The sequence below is a fragment of the Syzygium oleosum genome, unplaced genomic scaffold, assembly GCF_021117445.2.
Source record: "Syzygium oleosum isolate NSW1041296 unplaced genomic scaffold, Sole_v2.1 Sole_v2.16, whole genome shotgun sequence".
In the NCBI taxonomy this organism is placed as follows: Eukaryota; Viridiplantae; Streptophyta; class Magnoliopsida; order Myrtales; family Myrtaceae; genus Syzygium; species Syzygium oleosum.
Window position 1 is genome coordinate 1988516 of NW_026607500.1, and position 17985 is coordinate 2006500.

General features: G+C 39.4%; 2 protein-coding genes across 4 annotated transcripts; both read left to right on the plus strand.

Annotated features, from left to right (window-relative positions):
• Window positions 1-782: 782 nt before the first annotated feature.
• LOC115665838 (uncharacterized) lies at window positions 783-5965 on the plus strand. Its single transcript, XM_056318913.1, has 5 exons — window positions 783-1407; window positions 2510-2761; window positions 3610-3678; window positions 4793-4985; window positions 5193-5965. The coding sequence occupies exons 1-5, from the start codon at window positions 940-942 to the stop codon at window positions 5609-5611; spliced, it is 1401 nt and encodes a 466-aa protein (XP_056174888.1). The 5' UTR covers window positions 783-939; the 3' UTR covers window positions 5612-5965.
• Window positions 5966-12957: 6992 nt separating this feature from the next.
• Window positions 12958-17330, plus strand: LOC115664868 (glucan endo-1,3-beta-glucosidase 5-like). 3 transcript variants are annotated; one of them, XM_030586750.2, is made up of 3 exons: window positions 12958-13214; window positions 13343-13899; window positions 16058-17330. In XM_030586750.2, the coding sequence occupies exons 2-3, from the start codon at window positions 13550-13552 to the stop codon at window positions 17172-17174; spliced, it is 1467 nt and encodes a 488-aa protein (XP_030442610.1). In that variant the 5' UTR covers window positions 12958-13214; window positions 13343-13549; the 3' UTR covers window positions 17175-17330. The 3 variants fall into 3 exon arrangements, with proteins under 3 accessions (XP_030442610.1, XP_030442611.1, XP_030442609.1); XM_030586751.2 differs by having other exon boundaries at window positions 12958-13120; XM_030586749.2 differs by having other exon boundaries at window positions 12958-13899.
• Window positions 17331-17985: the final 655 nt, after the last annotated feature.

Here is a 17985-nt window from a genome sequence, read left to right on the forward strand (position 1 = left end):
TTTTTTTTTTCTTTCTACCATTTTCTTCTTTGGCCATGGCTGGTCGCCGGCGACCGGCCACAGTCCAGGGCCGGCGAGGGCGTCACGGCTCTCGCCGGCGAGGGCGAGGGTCCAGCCCTCGCCCAGATCGGGTGAGGCCGAGCCTCGCCGTCGGTCGCGACGGCGAGGTTGGCCTCGCCGTCTCTCAGGCGAGGCCGCCTCGCCGTCTGCGGGCGAGGCCGCCTCGCCTCGCCTCCGCTGGCGGCCGGCGAGGGCCGTGACGCCCTCGCCGCCTCGGGTATGTGGCCGGTGCCGCCGGCGCTGCGGTGCCTTGCCAGGGAAGTTAACAACACAAAAATAAGAAAAGAAAAAAAAGAAAAAGAAGAAAAACAACTGATTCTCAAAATTGTGCCGAGAAACAAGAAGCAACTTTTTTTTACTTCTTGATTCTCTTCCTAAACTGTTTCTCGGCACAAATTTTTGCAAAAATGTGCCCGGGAACAAAAAGTTTACCAAACGCATTTCTGTTCTCAAACTATTTCTGGGAACAAAAGAACAGAAATTTTCACTGTTTGGCACGTTGCCAAACGGGCCCTAAGAGGCGGTGACAAGTTTGGAATGAAAATTTGACGGAAGGAGCTAAATTTGACATATAAAGATTCGAATTGTAAAAAAGATTTAAGGGTTTAAAATTGAACTCCTAGGAAACCTCATGGGCCAAAAAGTGTAATTTATCAAAAACGAGGGACTGCCACGCAAAAACGAAATATTTGGATATGAGCTTTCGCATTCGGGATTTTTGTTGAACACCCTGCTCTTCTCCACCGGTGAGCTCGTACGAGTTTCCATGGCGGAAGTAGAGTTCCGTCTCCCCTACTGAAGTGGACTTATCTTCTTCAGCGCCGCATAGTTTCGATCTCGACACCAACCTGGGATTCGGTTGGTGGGTCGGAACTGGAGATGGCGGCGGCCGTGAGAGCGCTGAAGTTGCTGACGCTGTCGTGTCCTTCCGCGCTCAAACCTCCCCAGCCTTCGTGGGTGTGTTGTGGGTTGATTCCGCTTCGCTCGCCGACCCTCGAATCGCGGTCCCGTTGCGCCGGAGCCCGTTTCTTGAGGAGCAGCAGCAGCAAGAGCGACGCGTCGGTTCAGGAGACGGCGGCGAAGAAGAAGAAGAAGAAGAAGAAGAAGAAGGGGAAGGGGAAGGGGGAGGTGGAGGGTGGGAACGGGAGAGGAGCTACGGCGATGGAGGCGTTGGTGAAGCGGAGGACGCGTTCGTCGAGGGAGCTCGACGACGAGACGGTCCAGCAGTTGCTCGGCGTCAGCAGCCACATACCGGTGCTGCTCGGCGAGGTGCTGGATATCTTCTCAGGCCGGAAGCTCCGGTCTTTCGTCGATTGCACTCTCGGCGCCGCCGGCCATTCTTCCGCTGTCAGTATGCATATGTTTATTACGCGTTGGTACTGTTAGTTCAATTTGTTCTTTTTTGAGCAAAACTCGCTTGTGGTTTACATAGAAGTTTGTGGGAAGATGGATACTTGGGGTCTGTGTGATGTTGAACTTATTGGCAGGTTATTTGACATGGAAAGTGACATCTGCTTATATTCAAGATTTCCATCCTGGATTTTGTTAGTGGGTTTTGGACCCCTCTTTAGAACAGTTTATCTATGCTTCACACCCTTTTTTGTAGTGAGTAGTTTAGCAGATAGGGAAGAGCTAGAGAACAAATTATGGGGAAGGAGAGATCCTTGGTGATCAGCTAAATGGAAATCTCTTTCAAAAAATGATGAATGACTGCAGTGTTGGCAAACTAGCGTAGAATTGCTGATGCTGAATTTAGCAGCTGAGTCAGCTGCTTTATTGCTTTTACCAACCATAAGATATTCCATCCACCTTCAGTCTTCGAGGCTCAGCAATAAGAAATGATTACCTTTCTTGAGAAGCTTAATAACACCTCTTTTGCTCAATAATCAGCATCATGAATGGATTTTGGACACTGCTTGTGATATGAGCAAGCAATCATCAGCATTGTAGTAGCAGCATACATAAAATCGGTGGGTTCCTTAATGTCCATGTTGCATTTGAAATTACTTTCTGTTAAGGTTCTTGAATATCTTATTCCATTATCTAATGAGGATGATTATCTGTCCTCATAAATAGTGAGAGCAAATGGATTCCTTTTATTTTGCTGCTAGAATAAATTTATTTTGTTTATTCTCTCAGATTATAATTCACTTCTTGTAGTGGGAAGTTGCAATTCCGTCCCCTCACATAGAAGCTTCATATAGGTTCTAAGGGAATAAACATCTTCTGGATGCATCTATTCTGCTCTCAAAATGGGCTCAGATTCAAATAATTTATTTTATGTGCAGTACTTGTATGCTTATGTTGTGAATGAATAAAATGTGTGCCGCTTTTCTCATGACCTTGTTCTGTTGGAGATGGCTTTCACTGATTCTAGGATTTTCTTCTGTACTATTGCTTTAAGGAGACGTCTAATTCTTTTCCTTTTCTTGTCTCTTGCTAATACCAGATCATCCAGTCACACCCAGAATTGAAGTGTTATCTTGGATTGGATGTTGATCCTATGGCGCATCAAATGGCAAAGACCAAGATCGATTCTCTTTTGTGTGGTGATTCCTCGTCCACGTCTTCAAACTTAAGAGGATATTTTCTTTTGAGGAACTTTAGATTTATAAAATCCGTGGTTGATGAGGTTGGTGACGAGCTAATGGACTCTGGATTTGATGGCATCTTAATGGACTTGGGAGTGTCATCGATGCAGGTTGGTCACTTTATAAAATTTGCATTGGTGCTTGTGTGTTCTTCTATTTCACCAATCATCTGCCTCAACTTACTTAAGGTAGGCTGGAAAGGATAAGAAGTATCACTTTAAATGCTGCTCTGTTATCCACTTAAATTTACCAATCTAGATGAGTTTTAAATCACTGCTTCATCCCTTCTTTTGAACCTAAATATTCACAACAAGGCAACAACCATACTCTGGGGCTCAGATTCACCATGCATGTAATAAATATCTTTCACAGTAACTAAAATTCCACCTCAACTTCTCTTCAGACCTGATCACATTCCTTAGCTGTAGACAGTTGAACAATATACTAAATGTGCACAAGCAAGACGTGACATCTTCTTTCGAAACTGGCTAAACATGTTACATTCCACCTCGTACAAATTTTATGGTTGTCTTTTAAATTTTTAGAAATTATGCGGGCGCTGAGAATGGGTCAAATCTTCTAGTGGATATGTAGTTAATGGTGATTTGGGATGGAAGAATGGTGAGAAAGAGAGGATATTCGAGTTGTTGAAGTCAAGCTCCCTGTAAGCCTAGTCATTCGAAGGCATAGACATGCGAAGCAAACCATCTTTTCCTCTGAAATTTGAATAATGCCATTGTTTTTTTCCATCATCCAAGTACAAAAAAGTTGCTGCTGAGACAAGAAAAGAAAAAAAAAATATCCAAGCCACCTTTTACCTTGTGTTTCTCTCATTCTCTCTTTAATGTAGGTTGACTTCAACATATCTATTAGATTATTTTCCATATCTTGGGAAGCCTTTTCTTATTGTTAATTCCATAAATACTTCCTTGGAAATTCCTCACTGAAGTTTTTACAGGTCAACAATGCTGAAAGAGGATTCAGTGTCCTAAATGATGGACCTCTTGATATGAGAATGGATCCTCAGGTGAGAGCTGTTTTTATTTTCAATTGGTTTTACTTGTTTTAGAATAAAATTTTAGATTTTGATAGTTTATGTTGCATTAAGCTCTCTGTGGATGGAGCTTCAAAGAAGTTTTTATGCTATTTGGAAATCTTAGGAATGTGGGGTGCACGTATTGTGATGAAATTGCGGAAAAGAGCTAGAAAAAGAAGGCTCACTCTATTAGCTATCTTTTCTTCATCATTCCCGTGATCTCAGTGGCAATCGAGGACATAGTAATAACCCAAGCCAAAATCATTTAACAGATCCCCCGTGTCCCGGATCATGTGGAAAATGGACCACGATTTGCCTCTAAAGTCTTGTCATCCTCTATTGTTGCAATCTGTTTTCCGTTAATCTGGCCAAAGAAAAAAGTGTGTTTCCTTAACCTACACCTCTTCTTCCTTTCATCTCAACTGAGAAGCTATAGCCTTGGAAAAGATACACTGCTAAAAATTGACCTATGGGCTAAAGTATTTGTTGTCAGTCTCTCCATCAAGGGGTAGTAGTAATGGGAGTGAAGTTCATGAAAAAATAGTTGCACCTTGCCTTTCCCTTTGTCCTTTCTTTACAAATCCATTAAGTATAATAGTTGGTGTCAACATGTTTACCAACTTGATGAGATGCATCAGATTCCTTGAAACTTCTCTTACGGCTCTTGATCATCTAACAGAACAGGAACTTATTTAGATATAATTGTGTCTGAATGATTTGTCTCCTTCACGGCAACTTCATTTGTTTCACCGTCTTCACAATGGCTTTTCAGCTGAGAGGAGTGTTCTACTCCCCCACAGTTTACAAAGGATGCAACCTTGAACCGGCTATAATTTGTCCTCTTTTGTAGCTTGGTGCAGTATGAACTCCATCAGACAAAAGTAAATGAGAAAATGCTATGTGACTTTTTGTGAATAAAGTTATTTATCCAGTAGATGTGCCCAGAGTTAATCTCTTTTGGCCTTCAGTTCGGTCTATGCTGAAAGACTATGTTACTCAAAGTTGCACCCTGCTGCTTGTTTTATTGTCCTTTACATGTTTTTCCTTTGCTTGATGCTCAATTACATGAGAATGTGTTTTACTGACTGAAACAGGAACTTGGCAGGCAAGTTTGAAAGCAGAAGACATCTTAAACTCTTGGCCTGAATCTGAAGTTGGACGAATCTTGCGGGAGTATGGTGAAGAAATCAATTGGTTCTCCTTGCAGAATAAGATTGTTAAATCTCGTGTTCATGGTGGGCTGCATTCCACTGGAGACCTCGTTAGTCTAATCCAAAAATCAACTCCCAGGACAAAAGGTTAGCATAGACAATGTCCTTATTACTTCTATTTTGAGTAACTATTTTAACAAAATCTATAATGACAACATATGTTTAGTCACTGATTTCTAAATCTCGATTGATGGCAAATTTAGTAAATGCCCCATGGAGATTTGGCAACCCTTGTACTACTCCGACCTTTAATTCAGTGCATATGCTCACTTAATCATAATATTGCAATGGCAGGAAGACAAGGTTGGATAAAAACAGCAACGCGGGTATTTCAGGCTTTACGGATAGCAGTCAACGATGAACTCAAGACATTGCAAGACTCTCTCTATTCTTGTTTTGAGTGTCTTGCACCTGGTGGTAGGCTCGCTGTCATTTCCTTCCACAGTTTGGAGGACAGGATCGTGAAACAGACATTTCTTGACATTGTAAGAGGCGAGAGAACTGATGAAGATGGAGAGATAAGTGACGAGATGAAGAGAGATCTTACAAGTACTATCACTAATGACAATGACAAGGAAGTGTGGATTAGACAGATGATACAAGGTGAAAGGGGTAGGATTTTAACCAAGAGACCAATAACTCCATCTGAGAAGGAAGAGAAATTGAATCGCCGGAGTAGGAGTGCTAAACTCAGGGTGATTGAGAAGATCTAATTTTTTGAAAGCCACCAGGCATACAGTAAAAATTTTATTCTGTCTTCATGATAATATGTGGCTGGATCTGCTTTGATGCAAATGACTGACGTGTCAGATGGAGTTAGATGCATCTCACCATGCTGAAATGCTGAATGCTAAGCATTTCTGTTCTCCGTTTTCTTCTTCTTCTGGGTTAGTGTTTAGAAAATTTTGTTGTAAGTTATGTTCCGATATATCCCTTATAATTTTTTCCTGAGTTTTAGTTTCCTGTTTTTTTTCTCATTTTATCCATAGAGGGGATAAGTCAGGGTTTGTTTTGAAATACCTTTGCATGCTTGCTGTAAAGCTTAATGGAGATTATTTTCCTCCCAATTTAGAACAAGAAGAGTATCTCTCATTTGGTGATGCTCTCTCTCTCTCTCTCTCTCTCTCTCTGCAACATAAGCTACAATTAATACATTAGAAGAAAAGGAGCCTAGTTTGAGTTCATGACATGTGTTTTTTGTCCTAGATGTGGCTGAAATGAACAGGAACGACAGGACTAGCTCATCCCTTAGTCAATCTGGGAAACAACCTGAGAAAGCGCTCAGAACATTCCATTCACTCAAGACAAAGCAATAATTGAATTAACATGACTTGTATGAAACGCCAGGAGGAGGCATGTCATCTTCACATGTTGTCTCCCCATCAACGATATGCTTTCGGATCGAATCTTCTTAATTCTTATCTTTAGCGATAGCACAGATACTCATGACAGGGACCCGAACAACTGTGCAACTGCGTGAGTTCAAAGGAAGGTCCATGTCGAGCACTTTGCCACTTGCTTTTCACTTTATAGGCGGCATCTTACACCTCCATAGTTCCTGTTTTTCTGACTTTTCTCCAGGGGCAAACTTGGTCTGCCTTGTAGGTTTCCAAATTTGGAAACCAGCGAACTGGTTTCTAGAAAGAAGAAGAAGAAGAAGAACAGTGACCAGGGACCATGGAAGTGTACAATGAAATTTGTACAATTTGTGAAAAATTCGAGATCACCTTGAGTGGATAAATTTGAAAGTAGGCCGGTAATCTCTGGCATGAATTGATGCGCGATTAAACATGTTAATTTACCAAATCCAACGACGGCAAGAATTGACACAATCTTACTATACATAGTTTTTTTAGCATGATTAACGAACATATGGTGTTTTTGGATCATACTACTTGACACGTTCAAGATACTCTAATAATGTACTTGAGCACGAATTGCCAATCATACTGTGCTTGTCAATATGAAACACATTTTAAGCATAAAAAATGGATTGTCCTCGTAAAAATAAAGTCTTTCGACACCCATGTTGTCACCCGAATTCGATAGTTAATTTTTACCTTTCGGGATCTATTGCTTGTTTCCTGCATTATCGTCCATTGTAGATCATGAAACCAGGGATCGCGAGCATACTAATGTAACAAAAATATAGTCAATTGGATGCCGGACGAGGAAGTTATCACCAGTTTCGGTCATAATTTTATGTACTCGTAAAACGTCCCGGAGCCCAAGACCGAACTTAGAGATTTCGGAATCATCTGAAACTTTTCAGATCTCAAGTTTATTGTAAACAATGATCTTTAAGTCGTTGAAGCAGTGTCTGGGTCACAATCCCGAGCCTATGGCCTTGATATGAGTCAAAACCTTGCGTATGTGATTTCGCGAGTTTACCTATCAATATTGGGCTCCTTGCTTTCGACACGAGCATTCCACTGTTGCAAAAATCGCATGAATCAAACGTTAAACGCGAAAGTTACAAGATTAGAAACCTTTTTATTGAGACAGCCTCTGTTGATATATACGTGTGAGTTGTGTTAGATTAAGTCTAATTGGAGAATTTCTGTGGTGTGAAACAATTAACGTATTATAGTTAACCAATAACTCATTAACCTAAGTTTTGAGATACGCATATGAGTTGTGTTAGAAAAAGTCTCACATTAGAGAATTAATGTTGTTTAGAATAATTATCATATTCTAGTTGGCTCATAACTTATTGACTTAAACTTTTAAGTGAAAATTGGTCCATCTGAATATGTTGATAGGCTCAAACTTAGGCTCCCACTTGGTAATATTCCCGGGTGCAAGTATCGCCTTGTGCTTTGTGCTTCTAACAAATGGTATCAGATTTGATGGTTGACCAATGCGATATCTGGGTAGGTGGGCAAAAAGAGACTAGGGATGAAGGTGGGGCATTGGAGATTTTAGTTGAGATATATTGATGCAGAAGGATATCTGAATTAAGAGGGAGCGAACCCAACACTTAGTTCACATGTGAATGGGAGATTGTTGAGATAGACATGCAAGTTGTATTAGAAAAGTCATACATCAAAGAATTTGTGTGATGGGAAGCAGTTAATATATCATAGTTGACTTAATTTTTTGAGTGAATGTAGGTTTAATTAGATATGTTGATAGACTCTGACTTGAGCTATCTCTTGGCAATCTCTCCAAACGAAAGTATTAGATTTCTGCTACGCGTTCCCAATAATTTGAGGCGTTCATCTTTGCTCATAATTTTCCTTTCTTTGTGGCACTCTCAAGGTCGGTTACCAACCCCCTCTCTTTCAATTTTAAAATTGAAGTGCCTGTTGGATTGTTGTGATGCCTGTTTTTTAAATCTTAGATTTAGGAATACATCATGCTGCCCTTTTTTTTTTGGTTGAAAGTTATGTTGCCCGTTTGAAAGTCAAAAAATGCATATTTTTTGGCCATCATCACGCCGAAATCAAATCTCGAGGTCCAAAATTCGTCATTAGATTGTCTATTTGAAAAGTAAAAAATGCATATTCTCAGGCTGTTGCGATGCCAAAATAAGTTCTCGAATCATGAAATACGTTTGTCATGCTGCCGAAATTTTGCTAAAAATTATGCATGTTTAAAGACCGTTGTAATGATTGTTTTAAATCTTAGATCTTAAATTAGGCAGTTACATGCTAGCTTTGCTGAGAATGCGCTAGAATGCATCTTGCTGTTAGTAAAATACGAATTTTGTGGTTTGGAGGGGATATAAAGTAGTGGATATATTGAAGTATTGCATTAGAATACACCCTTTTTGTTTGTAAGCCAACGCATAGGTCATATACCAAAGGGATTATATTCATGTCCAGGATAGACTATGCAATGCAATTGGAGATCAAAAGTAAATAGCTATCACGATTCCAACCAATAAATTGAGGTCCCGTGCATGTGGACATTCATTTCATGATTTTGAATTGAGTAATGAAATCTAAATTGAGTAATGTATTTGTTTTGACTGGGTCAAAAGGAAGAGGGACGTTTTTGCATAGACGTTACCATGTCCGAGTAAAGTTGCAAATCGAATAAAAACGACTCCTTAAGTATTGTAAATTGCATATGCCACACTATTTCTTCATGTTGTGAGCCATTGCCATTGCCATGTTGCATGCGAATATTATCATGTCATATCATTTCATCATCATAGTTTAAATTGGATTTCCAGTGTCATGCTGCATGTGAAAATTGCAATTGCACGTCATTTCTTTTGAATTTGATTTGTTGTGTCATACTGCATGTGAATATTGTTATGTTATGTCATTTGTTTATCATGTTTTAAATCTGATTTTGTCGTATCTTATGTGATTATTCTTATGTCTTGTCATGTCATTCCATCACTATGTTTTGAATAAGATTTGTCATTTTATGTTGTATGCGAATATTATCAAGTCCTTTCACCATTTAATTTGTATGGAAGGGAATATCATCCCACGATGCCCTTTCGGTGGCACAATCTACTTTTTATTAATCCTTAATCATTTATCATCTAATTTCTTAAGTGTGGACACCTAAAAAATTGCCTCCATTAATCCTTAAGATTGACCGAGGTTGATCGAGAGTTTACCAAAGGTTAACCAACAAGATACAAAGCCCAAAATATGGTTTTATACCTAAAAGATTGGTTGTACTCGTCAAAACGAATCTCTTAACACTCATTTTGCCCCTTGAATCCGAACAGTCCATTTTTAACCCTTCAGAATGGATCGTTCACTTTTCTCGATGTTGGGAAGCATGCGATTTCCCGATTACGATTACACATCCTAGAAGCGGGGATCACAAGCATTTCGAAACAACAAAAATCGAGTTGTAACTTATGTCGAATGAAAAAGTAATCGCTGGTCAAAAATTGATCGAACCTTTCAATACCTGAAAAAGATTCCAGAACTGAAATCGTAACTAAAGGTCTTGGAATCGAACGAAACTTTCCGGACCTCTAAATTTAGGTAAGTGATGATCTTTGAAAATGACGAGTCACCGAAACAAGGCATAGTCCAAAGACCCGAACCTTAGACACTAGTTTGGGTTCTAAGGTTCGGGTCTGTGATTTGGCAATTTCACGTAGCAACATTAGGCTCATTAGAAAGCTCGCGACATGAGCATTCAAACGGCGCAAATATCACGTGAATCGAATGTCCGGCAGCCCTAGTACGGGCCTCGAAAGAGTGAACCCAAATCCCTTCAATTCAACTAATCTAATCTAGGAATTTAAAACATGTTTAAACTCTTGAACAGGTTTGGATAAACAGTTCTGGGTATTTTTAGGGCCTGTTTGGCAATTTGCCAAATAGTAAAAATTTCTGTTCTTTTGTTCCCAGAATCAGTTTTAGAGCAGAAATCCGTTTGTTAAATTTTTTTGTGCCCGGGCACAATTTTGCAAAAAATTATTCCCAGAATCAGTTTTGGAACAGAATCAAGAAGCAAAAAAAAAATAGCTTCTTGATTCTGGAACAATTTTTTCCATTTCTGATTCTTTTTCATTTTCTTCTTTTTTTTGGTTTGTTGTTATTCTTCGGCCTGCTGCCCGCCACCCGGCGGCCACCGACCGCCGGCGACCATTCGCGGGCCAGGGCTGGCGAGGGCCACGACGGCGAGGCCTCGCCCAACCGCTGGCGGCGAGGGCCACGACGCCCTCATCGGCCCTGGCCTATGGCCGGTCGCCGGCGCCAGCGACCGGCCTTGGCCAATGAAGAGAAGAGAAAGAAAGAAAAAAAAAAGAAAAATTCAAAAATTCAAAAATATTATTAAAATATTATTAATAAAATGAAATTTTGTGTAGTTACCAAACGCATTTCTGTTCTTTTTCTATTCTAATAATAGAAATTTTGGACAGTTACCAAACGCCTTCAAATTTTTAGAAATTATTTCTGGGTACAGAATAAAAAAGAATTATTTCTGAGCAGAATTTGTTTCTAATCACATAATGATTGTCATGCGCAACCTTAGTAAGTTAGTTGAATTTGAAACTAGGACATAAACCATCGATGAGACCGGAGCAAGAATTCTAAGTAATCATTTCGTTTTGGGCCAACTCGAAATCAAGCTTTGGGTTCTCGCCAGTTGTCCTACTATCTTAGCATGACCATCAACGTATGTCATTGTCATGCTCCACGTGTATCGTCTCACCAAACGACATTTCTAAATCTTTTATAAAGGAAAAATTACTGAATTTGTGAATCTTTTAGAAGAGTCTTCCAGACGAATGTCTTCAAAATATTAATTAAATATACTACATAAAAAGAGTTTTTAATATTTAATACACAGATCACATAGTTCACTGGAATTGTTGAAATATCGAACACTATTAAGATCTTCTTAAGTAATAGGGAGCGTTCGTTTTGCAGAAAATTAGTGATTTGTAAAATATTTTTCAAAAAATGATTGCTTATATCATTTAGAAAAATTAGTCAATGAAAAATATTTTCATTATCGATAACAATATATGCTTCACTATTTTTGTGGGCGATGAAAAATTTTTCCATTTATTTATTTTTCTAAACAATTCAACCGATGATTTTTTGAAAGATATTTTTCAAATCACTTATTTTTCGAGAAACGAACGCATCCTTAATAACAAAGGCTCCCCGAACACAACCATTCCTAATATCATTTTCTAAAAGTCACAGTTTCATTTTCTTGATTTTTGTTTTCCATTTGAAATTAGATCAAATTTCTAGCGCTAGAAGCAAAAACATGAGTGTTCTTATTGCTTGATTCGTCTATTTTTTTAGAAATTTTTTTATTTGCGCTAATATTTTTCGTGTTTAACTTGTTTTTGGTTAATTAGTTTTCTTCAATATGCTTTTTCTTTTTCATATTTAAAGGATCTACTGCTAAGAGAAAAAGCCCCAATTAGGTTGGGTGCGGGTCAGCTCGAGTATGAATCGTTTAAATTATATTACATAAAAATAGGTCAACATGAATCAAACATTTTTTTTGACCCACTCAATCCCGATCCAACCCACTCGTTAGAAAAGCCTAGACATATTTTTGAAATTTGACTCACATGTAAGCAGCAATCTAATGTAAAATGTAGGCTTCATTTGTTTCATAAAAATTGAACGATTTAGAAAACATTTTCCTAACAACGATCGCTTGTATTGCTAGAAATAATTAAATGATTTATATATTAATAATAATATATATCTAAATATTTTCGTAGACGATAAAAATATTTTTTGTTTATTCATTTTTGTAAGCAATACGAGCGATTATTTTTAGAAAAATATTTTATAAATTATTTATTTTTCGTGAAATAAACAAAGCCGTAAGTGAATAGTATCTAATATCACTCGTGCCTGATGGTCTAAACTTCTAGACTAATGGACAGTGATGGCACAAAATTTCATAATATCAAATAATTGGATGAAACACCTTTTCAAAGATCGGGTACACCAGTAAATGAAGTCAAACAGTTAGTAGGACCACACTAGCTCTGCCCTTTTCTCCCTAAATTAATTACTCGATTTCTAGAGTAGCAAGGACAGAACAAATAGTGAGTACACGTGAGGCAAAATACTATTTGAACTTCAGAAGCAATTATAATTACTAATTTCAAAACATAACAATACTTAAATCTATGGCGATTCACACAAAAATTCCAAATGAATGGTCAAATTATACTAAAAAAAACCATTAACATTACTTTAAATTCTCTGAGCAAGGCACAACACTCTCTCTCCATTATGGAATAAGAATAAATGCAATCGAGTTCCAAAATTTTCATTTCGTACGTTTGAATCCTTAAACTTGCAGCGCTTGTCCATTTTAATCCTTTTTTTAGTTTTCTCGGATGTTAATAGGTGGGACATTTACGTGGCATTTTTTTCTATTACAGTCAAGTAAGACTGAAAAATACGATAAAGAGAAAAATGGCGCGGCTTGTGTTTCTACTTAAAATTGACAGAGTTGATGGAAGGATTCAAGTATATCGAAGTCGCAATAATTTAAGGCTGCAATGTTTGAATTTAAAAATCGAACGCAATTTCGCGACGAGTGTCGCCTTCTTTGATAACGATGAGTGGAAGCAACTTCTCAATCAAGTAGAAAGTGACGACTAAACAAATATATCCTTTTGGAGCTTATCAGAAGCATCTCTTCCCCCTGTTTTTATCTCTGTGTCTCTCTCACTCTTCCTTGTCGAGTTCGGCCGTTGAATTGCGAGGACATCTTCCTCGTCTTTCTGTGAACTTTCGAGCTGTTCCGCTCTTGTGAGTGTTCCATTTGCTTTTTTTTCTTTCCCTGTTCTTGGTGATCTTTCTGTCGCTTTGCTTTCTTGGAGCGCCCTCTTTTGCTCTGTTTGTGGTATGTGCTTTAGCTGATACTTTACACATGCTCTGTCCACTTTCATCTTCTTTAATTGTAGCTTATCGTCTTCTCTTTTGCTCGCAACTCTCTTTCTCTGATGATGATTCTTTATTGCGCCTTGTAAGGAACTATCCATAGTCGGTCTGTCTCAAGCTCAGGATCATCTCTCTCTCTCTCTTTCCCTTGTACTTGAAAATAAAGAAGATCAGCTCAGGTTTCTGGGTCATTGACAGTTGGCTTCTTTCTCGAATTCAGTGACGAGTTCGGTGTAAATTGTAGGAGGACCCGAGTAAATTGAGTAGTTGAGTGGATCGAGCTGGAATTGTGTGCATATGGGGTTCTTTAAATTTATAGCTTTTAGTAGGCTGTGTGTTGCCCTGTTATTCTTGGATGAGCTGGTGAGCTCGGTGGGTGGGATTGGAGTGAATTGGGGAATACAGGCGACCCATCCTCTGCCGCCTGCGACGGTGGTGAGGATGCTGCAGGACAATGGGATTCAGAAGGTGAAGTTTTTCGATGCCAATTCGAGCTTCTTGGGTGCTCTGAGTAAGTCTGGGCTTCAGGTGATGGTGGGGATTCCGAATGACATGCTCTCTTCTCTGGCGAGCAACGTTGAGGCGGCGGAGAATTGGGTTGCGCAGAATCTCTCTTCGCACATCTCCTCCAATGGAGTGGACATCCGGTAACCCTCTCCACACTTTTTTTTTCTGTTTAACTTAGATGAAGTCACTAACGATACGTTCATTCAAATGTTTATAAAACTGCTTTTGTGGTATTGATGAAATCAGAACTTCAATTATACTGGAAGTACACAAATTCGATGCCTATCCGATTATCCTCTCCGCACATGTTTTGAGGCTCTTGGAAACTTGGGTTGTAGATTGATCAGTTGAGTGCACAGTGTAATCTAGGTTAATAACATGCTCCTGATTGGAATGACACAAAGAGCTCAAGTTGGCCTAGTCCATTAGGGAATTGTAGACACTATCACTGTTTGTCAATGGTGAAATATGGTCGGTAAATGTGCATGGCACCACAATTTGAGCTTAGAGTTGATCTCTTAACCTTGCCTGCCTCCTTAATGCCAAAAGCTTATACCAAGTTATTTGCGTGAGCAGAAGCGTCTAGCTGTGTAGTCTGTCTATAGTATTGCTTGTTGAAATCTGCATACCTTCCATTGCTTTTTAAGGGAGGTGGGGACCTTCCAAAATTGTGCGTATGTGGTGCATGATTTTCAAAGCTGGGTGGTAAAATCTGTGTTAGCTGTCTATTACAAGCTAGCGATGAAGTTGAGATGTTCTTGCTTCAAAGTCGAAACTTGCAAGCCAGGAGGTCTGAGTATTTTAGCCCTTTGCAAAATTCGCTTGCAAAATTTAAAATCTATGTTTTAGAATGATTATGAGACCATCTGGTTCAGAGTCTTCTTAGGTTTCTTGTTTCTGTGTGTCTTCATCTGCTTCAGATTGCAGCGTGGTGTTTACATACTAATTTAGTTGTCTAGGATGTGATTTTAAATGAAAATATGAGTGCAGCTTCAAAAGGCCTACTTTATAAAGGCACTTCCCCTTTTCCTTGAACAGTTTAGAGCGTCTATTTCTTGATCATATGCGGCTTATCTAATATCCTAGTTCATTTGCCTTTTGTTTAGCTAGTTGGAGTCGCAGATCGTGAGTGTTGAGTCTAGTTCTTTGAGGCTCCTACTCCTGTCTTCTTTATATTTCATCTCCTACCTTTGGTGGTAAATCGAAGGCCAACAAAATCTCCCTATTTAAGATATCGTTCTTTCGAATAAAAGGTATCTTGAAGTGGCTATACTGGCCTCATTTCTTGAAACTCTGAATGGAACTCCGAAACCACTTGGAAGATCAGGAAGACACAGGCCATATGGAAAGGCCTTTGAACTGTTTCTTGCAAGGTTGTTCTTCAGGGAGAATGGATGATTGCCACAGGGAAGCGCCCCAAGAAATCTCCAGCTTTCAAAGAAATAACAGGATGAGGAGTTGGTGCTTTAGACAGAATCGTAACTACAAGATCCTGCTAACTGATTGCTCGAAAATGGAGGATAGTTTGCACAGTGATGATAACAGCTGCCATTTTAGGTAGAAAGCAGAATCTTATCTAACCACCAAGCTTATGCGTTCCTCATTGCACAGATTCAAATAATTTTGTCAGATAAGATTGACTTCAGCAAAATTATGTTCTAATTCTACATTAAGAGTTTAATCATTTGATTGATAAAAGAACTAGGTTTGCAACAATCAATTCAGCAAAGATGTGGAATCTCAGCAAGTAGAACTTTTCTTTTCTTTGAAGCAGGAAGTTATTTGACATTCCATTCCAAATATGGCTTATTAAGGAATTGTCTCTCCTTTGGCTAGACGGAACCCATCAAATGCCTATTTGTTTCTGAGTTTGTTCCTTTGCCTTATGCGTCAATCTGTATGATATATTTATTCAACTTATCTTCTCATCCAGGCCATGTGTATGGACAAATAACTGTGATAGATGCGTGCATCGATGTTAAAACTAAGGAGAACACCAAACTAGGAAATGTTAGAAGCAATGTCTGAAGAGTAGGGTCTTGGACCCATCCTTGGTGTGGCTTGGGATGCATTACAGAGGGAATGCAAATCATATTCCCTAGCTTTGGAAGTAACTTCCTCGGACTGCTGTCCTTTTAATAGTGGTTAAAATAGATATAACAATCGGTTTCTGTTTTAGTCTCCGCCGGCCCGGTATTTTACCTAGTGTCCTCTCAATTTTGATCAAAGTATCCGAACTCATCTTAGCTACTTTAAACGAGCATTACTTGTAATGACAAAGAATGATGCTTCTTCTAGGTATGTTGCAGTAGGGAATGAGCCATTTCTATCGGCGTACAACGGAACCTACCTTAATACAACCCTTCCTGCCCTCCAGAATGTCCAGGCAGCTGTTGTGAAAGCCGGATTGAGCGCACAGGTCAAAGTCACCATCCCTCTCAATGCTGATGTGTTAGCGAGCTCGACATATCTTCCTTCTGATGGAGACTTCCGGTCAGATATCCACGATCTCATGTTGGAGATTGTCAAGTTCCTCAGCGACAATGGAGCTCCTTTCACCATCAACTTCTACCCTTTCATCAGCCTCTACAATGACCCCAACTTCCCAGTGGATTTTGCCTTCTTCGACAACTCGTCATCGACACTGAACGATAAAGGCACAATATACACCAATGTGTTCGATGCGAGTTATGACATGCTTGTGTGGGCCCTGCAGAAGAATGGTTATGGAAACATGTCCATCATTGTTGGAGAGGTCGGATGGCCTACAGATGGAGACAAGAATGCGAATGCGAAGAACGCTCAACGGTTCAACCAAGGGTTCATGACTCGGTACTCGGCTGGAAAGGGGACCCCCATGAGGCCTGGCCAAATGGACGCCTACTTGTTCAGCCTGATTGATGAAGATGCAAAGAGCATTCAACCTGGCAACTTCGAGCGCCATTGGGGTTTGTTCTATTTCGATGGGCAGCCAAAGTACGTGCTCAATCTCGGTTCCACAAGCTCAAATGGCTTGGTAGCTGCAAGGGATGTCAAATATCTGGCTAAGAAATGGTGCGTGATGTCACAGTCAGCAAGCCTCCAAGACTCGCAAGTGGCACCTAGTGTGAGCTACGCTTGTTCCCTTGCGGATTGCTCGAGTCTCGGGTATGGGACTTCGTGCGGCAACTTGAGTGCTCAAGGGAACATCTCATACGCGTTCAATAGCTACTACCAGCAGAATAATCAACTCGACAGCGCCTGTCAGTTTCCCAACCTATCAGTCATTACGGGCAGCGATCTGTCTGTCGGAGATTGTAAATTCATCATCATGATCCAAACGCAGTCCTCGAGCTTGGTTGCGAATGCCGGATCTCCGAGAAGAGGTATTGTTCCAGCTGTATTGGTGTCCTCATTGCTGTACATGATTCTGTGAATGTCGCAGTTATTTCATATACTAGAACACGATTGTAAGAAGGCAATGTGGCTTCATTATAGGTGCTGTTAACAGTTTCGTACACAGTTATACCTGTCTTCATTTTCCTGTAAATAGACATTATCAAGAATTGGAAAAAGAGTTGAATTCTGTCAATTGATATTGGAACCGGTGTTAAGTACTTGCCAAAAGAAGATTGCCCGAATCAGGAAATTCAGGTTGGGTCTCTCAAAGGTAAAGGGAATCATTGGTTGATCAAATTTTCCAATTCTTTTATTTGGTTGATCGATTACTCTTTAAGAGATTACCACCGGCAAATTACACAAATCTTAACTAAATCGAATTTGAGAAAGTGACACAAATAGTCTATGAACTTAGCCCAATGTGCAGTATTATCTTTGAAATTCTAATTTGTTTAATATGGTTTTTGAATTATTGATAAATATTCAATATAATCCTTTCGTTTGCTCATATGACATATTAGATGTTATTTTATGACGGATTATTGCACATTGAGTTATACTTTTGTAAAGAATGAGTCAACACGTCCATCTTTTCATCTATCTATTTTAGAAAAGGAAAAAATAATTACGGCTTTAACATGTCGATCATTATTTGATAATGTTGATTATTATATATTGATTTGAGATGAATATCTTACTTGGATAATTCAAGTCTAACTTGTTTTTTTGTTGCTCACCGTTCAAACTTAGCATATTGAGAGCCACATCGGCAGTTTCACATTAAATTAAATTAACGGAAGGACGACATAAAAATTTCATATAGTCTAGGGACTACATTGAATATTCAC

Coding starts and splice junctions, on each gene's coding strand:
- LOC115665838 (XM_056318913.1), top strand. CDS start 940: ATGGCGGCGGCCGTGAGAGCGCTGAAGTTGCTGACGCTGTCGTGTCCT. Junction 1,408..2,509: donor CCGCCGGCCATTCTTCCGCT/GTCAGTATGCAT, acceptor TGCTAATACCAG/ATCATCCAGTCACACCCAGA. Junction 3,679..4,792: donor ATATGAGAATGGATCCTCAG/GTGAGAGCTGTT, acceptor GGAACTTGGCAG/GCAAGTTTGAAAGCAGAAGA.
- LOC115664868 (XM_030586749.2), top strand. CDS start 13,550: ATGGGGTTCTTTAAATTTATAGCTTTTAGTAGGCTGTGTGTTGCCCTG. Junction 13,900..16,057: donor TCCAATGGAGTGGACATCCG/GTAACCCTCTCC, acceptor TGCTTCTTCTAG/GTATGTTGCAGTAGGGAATG.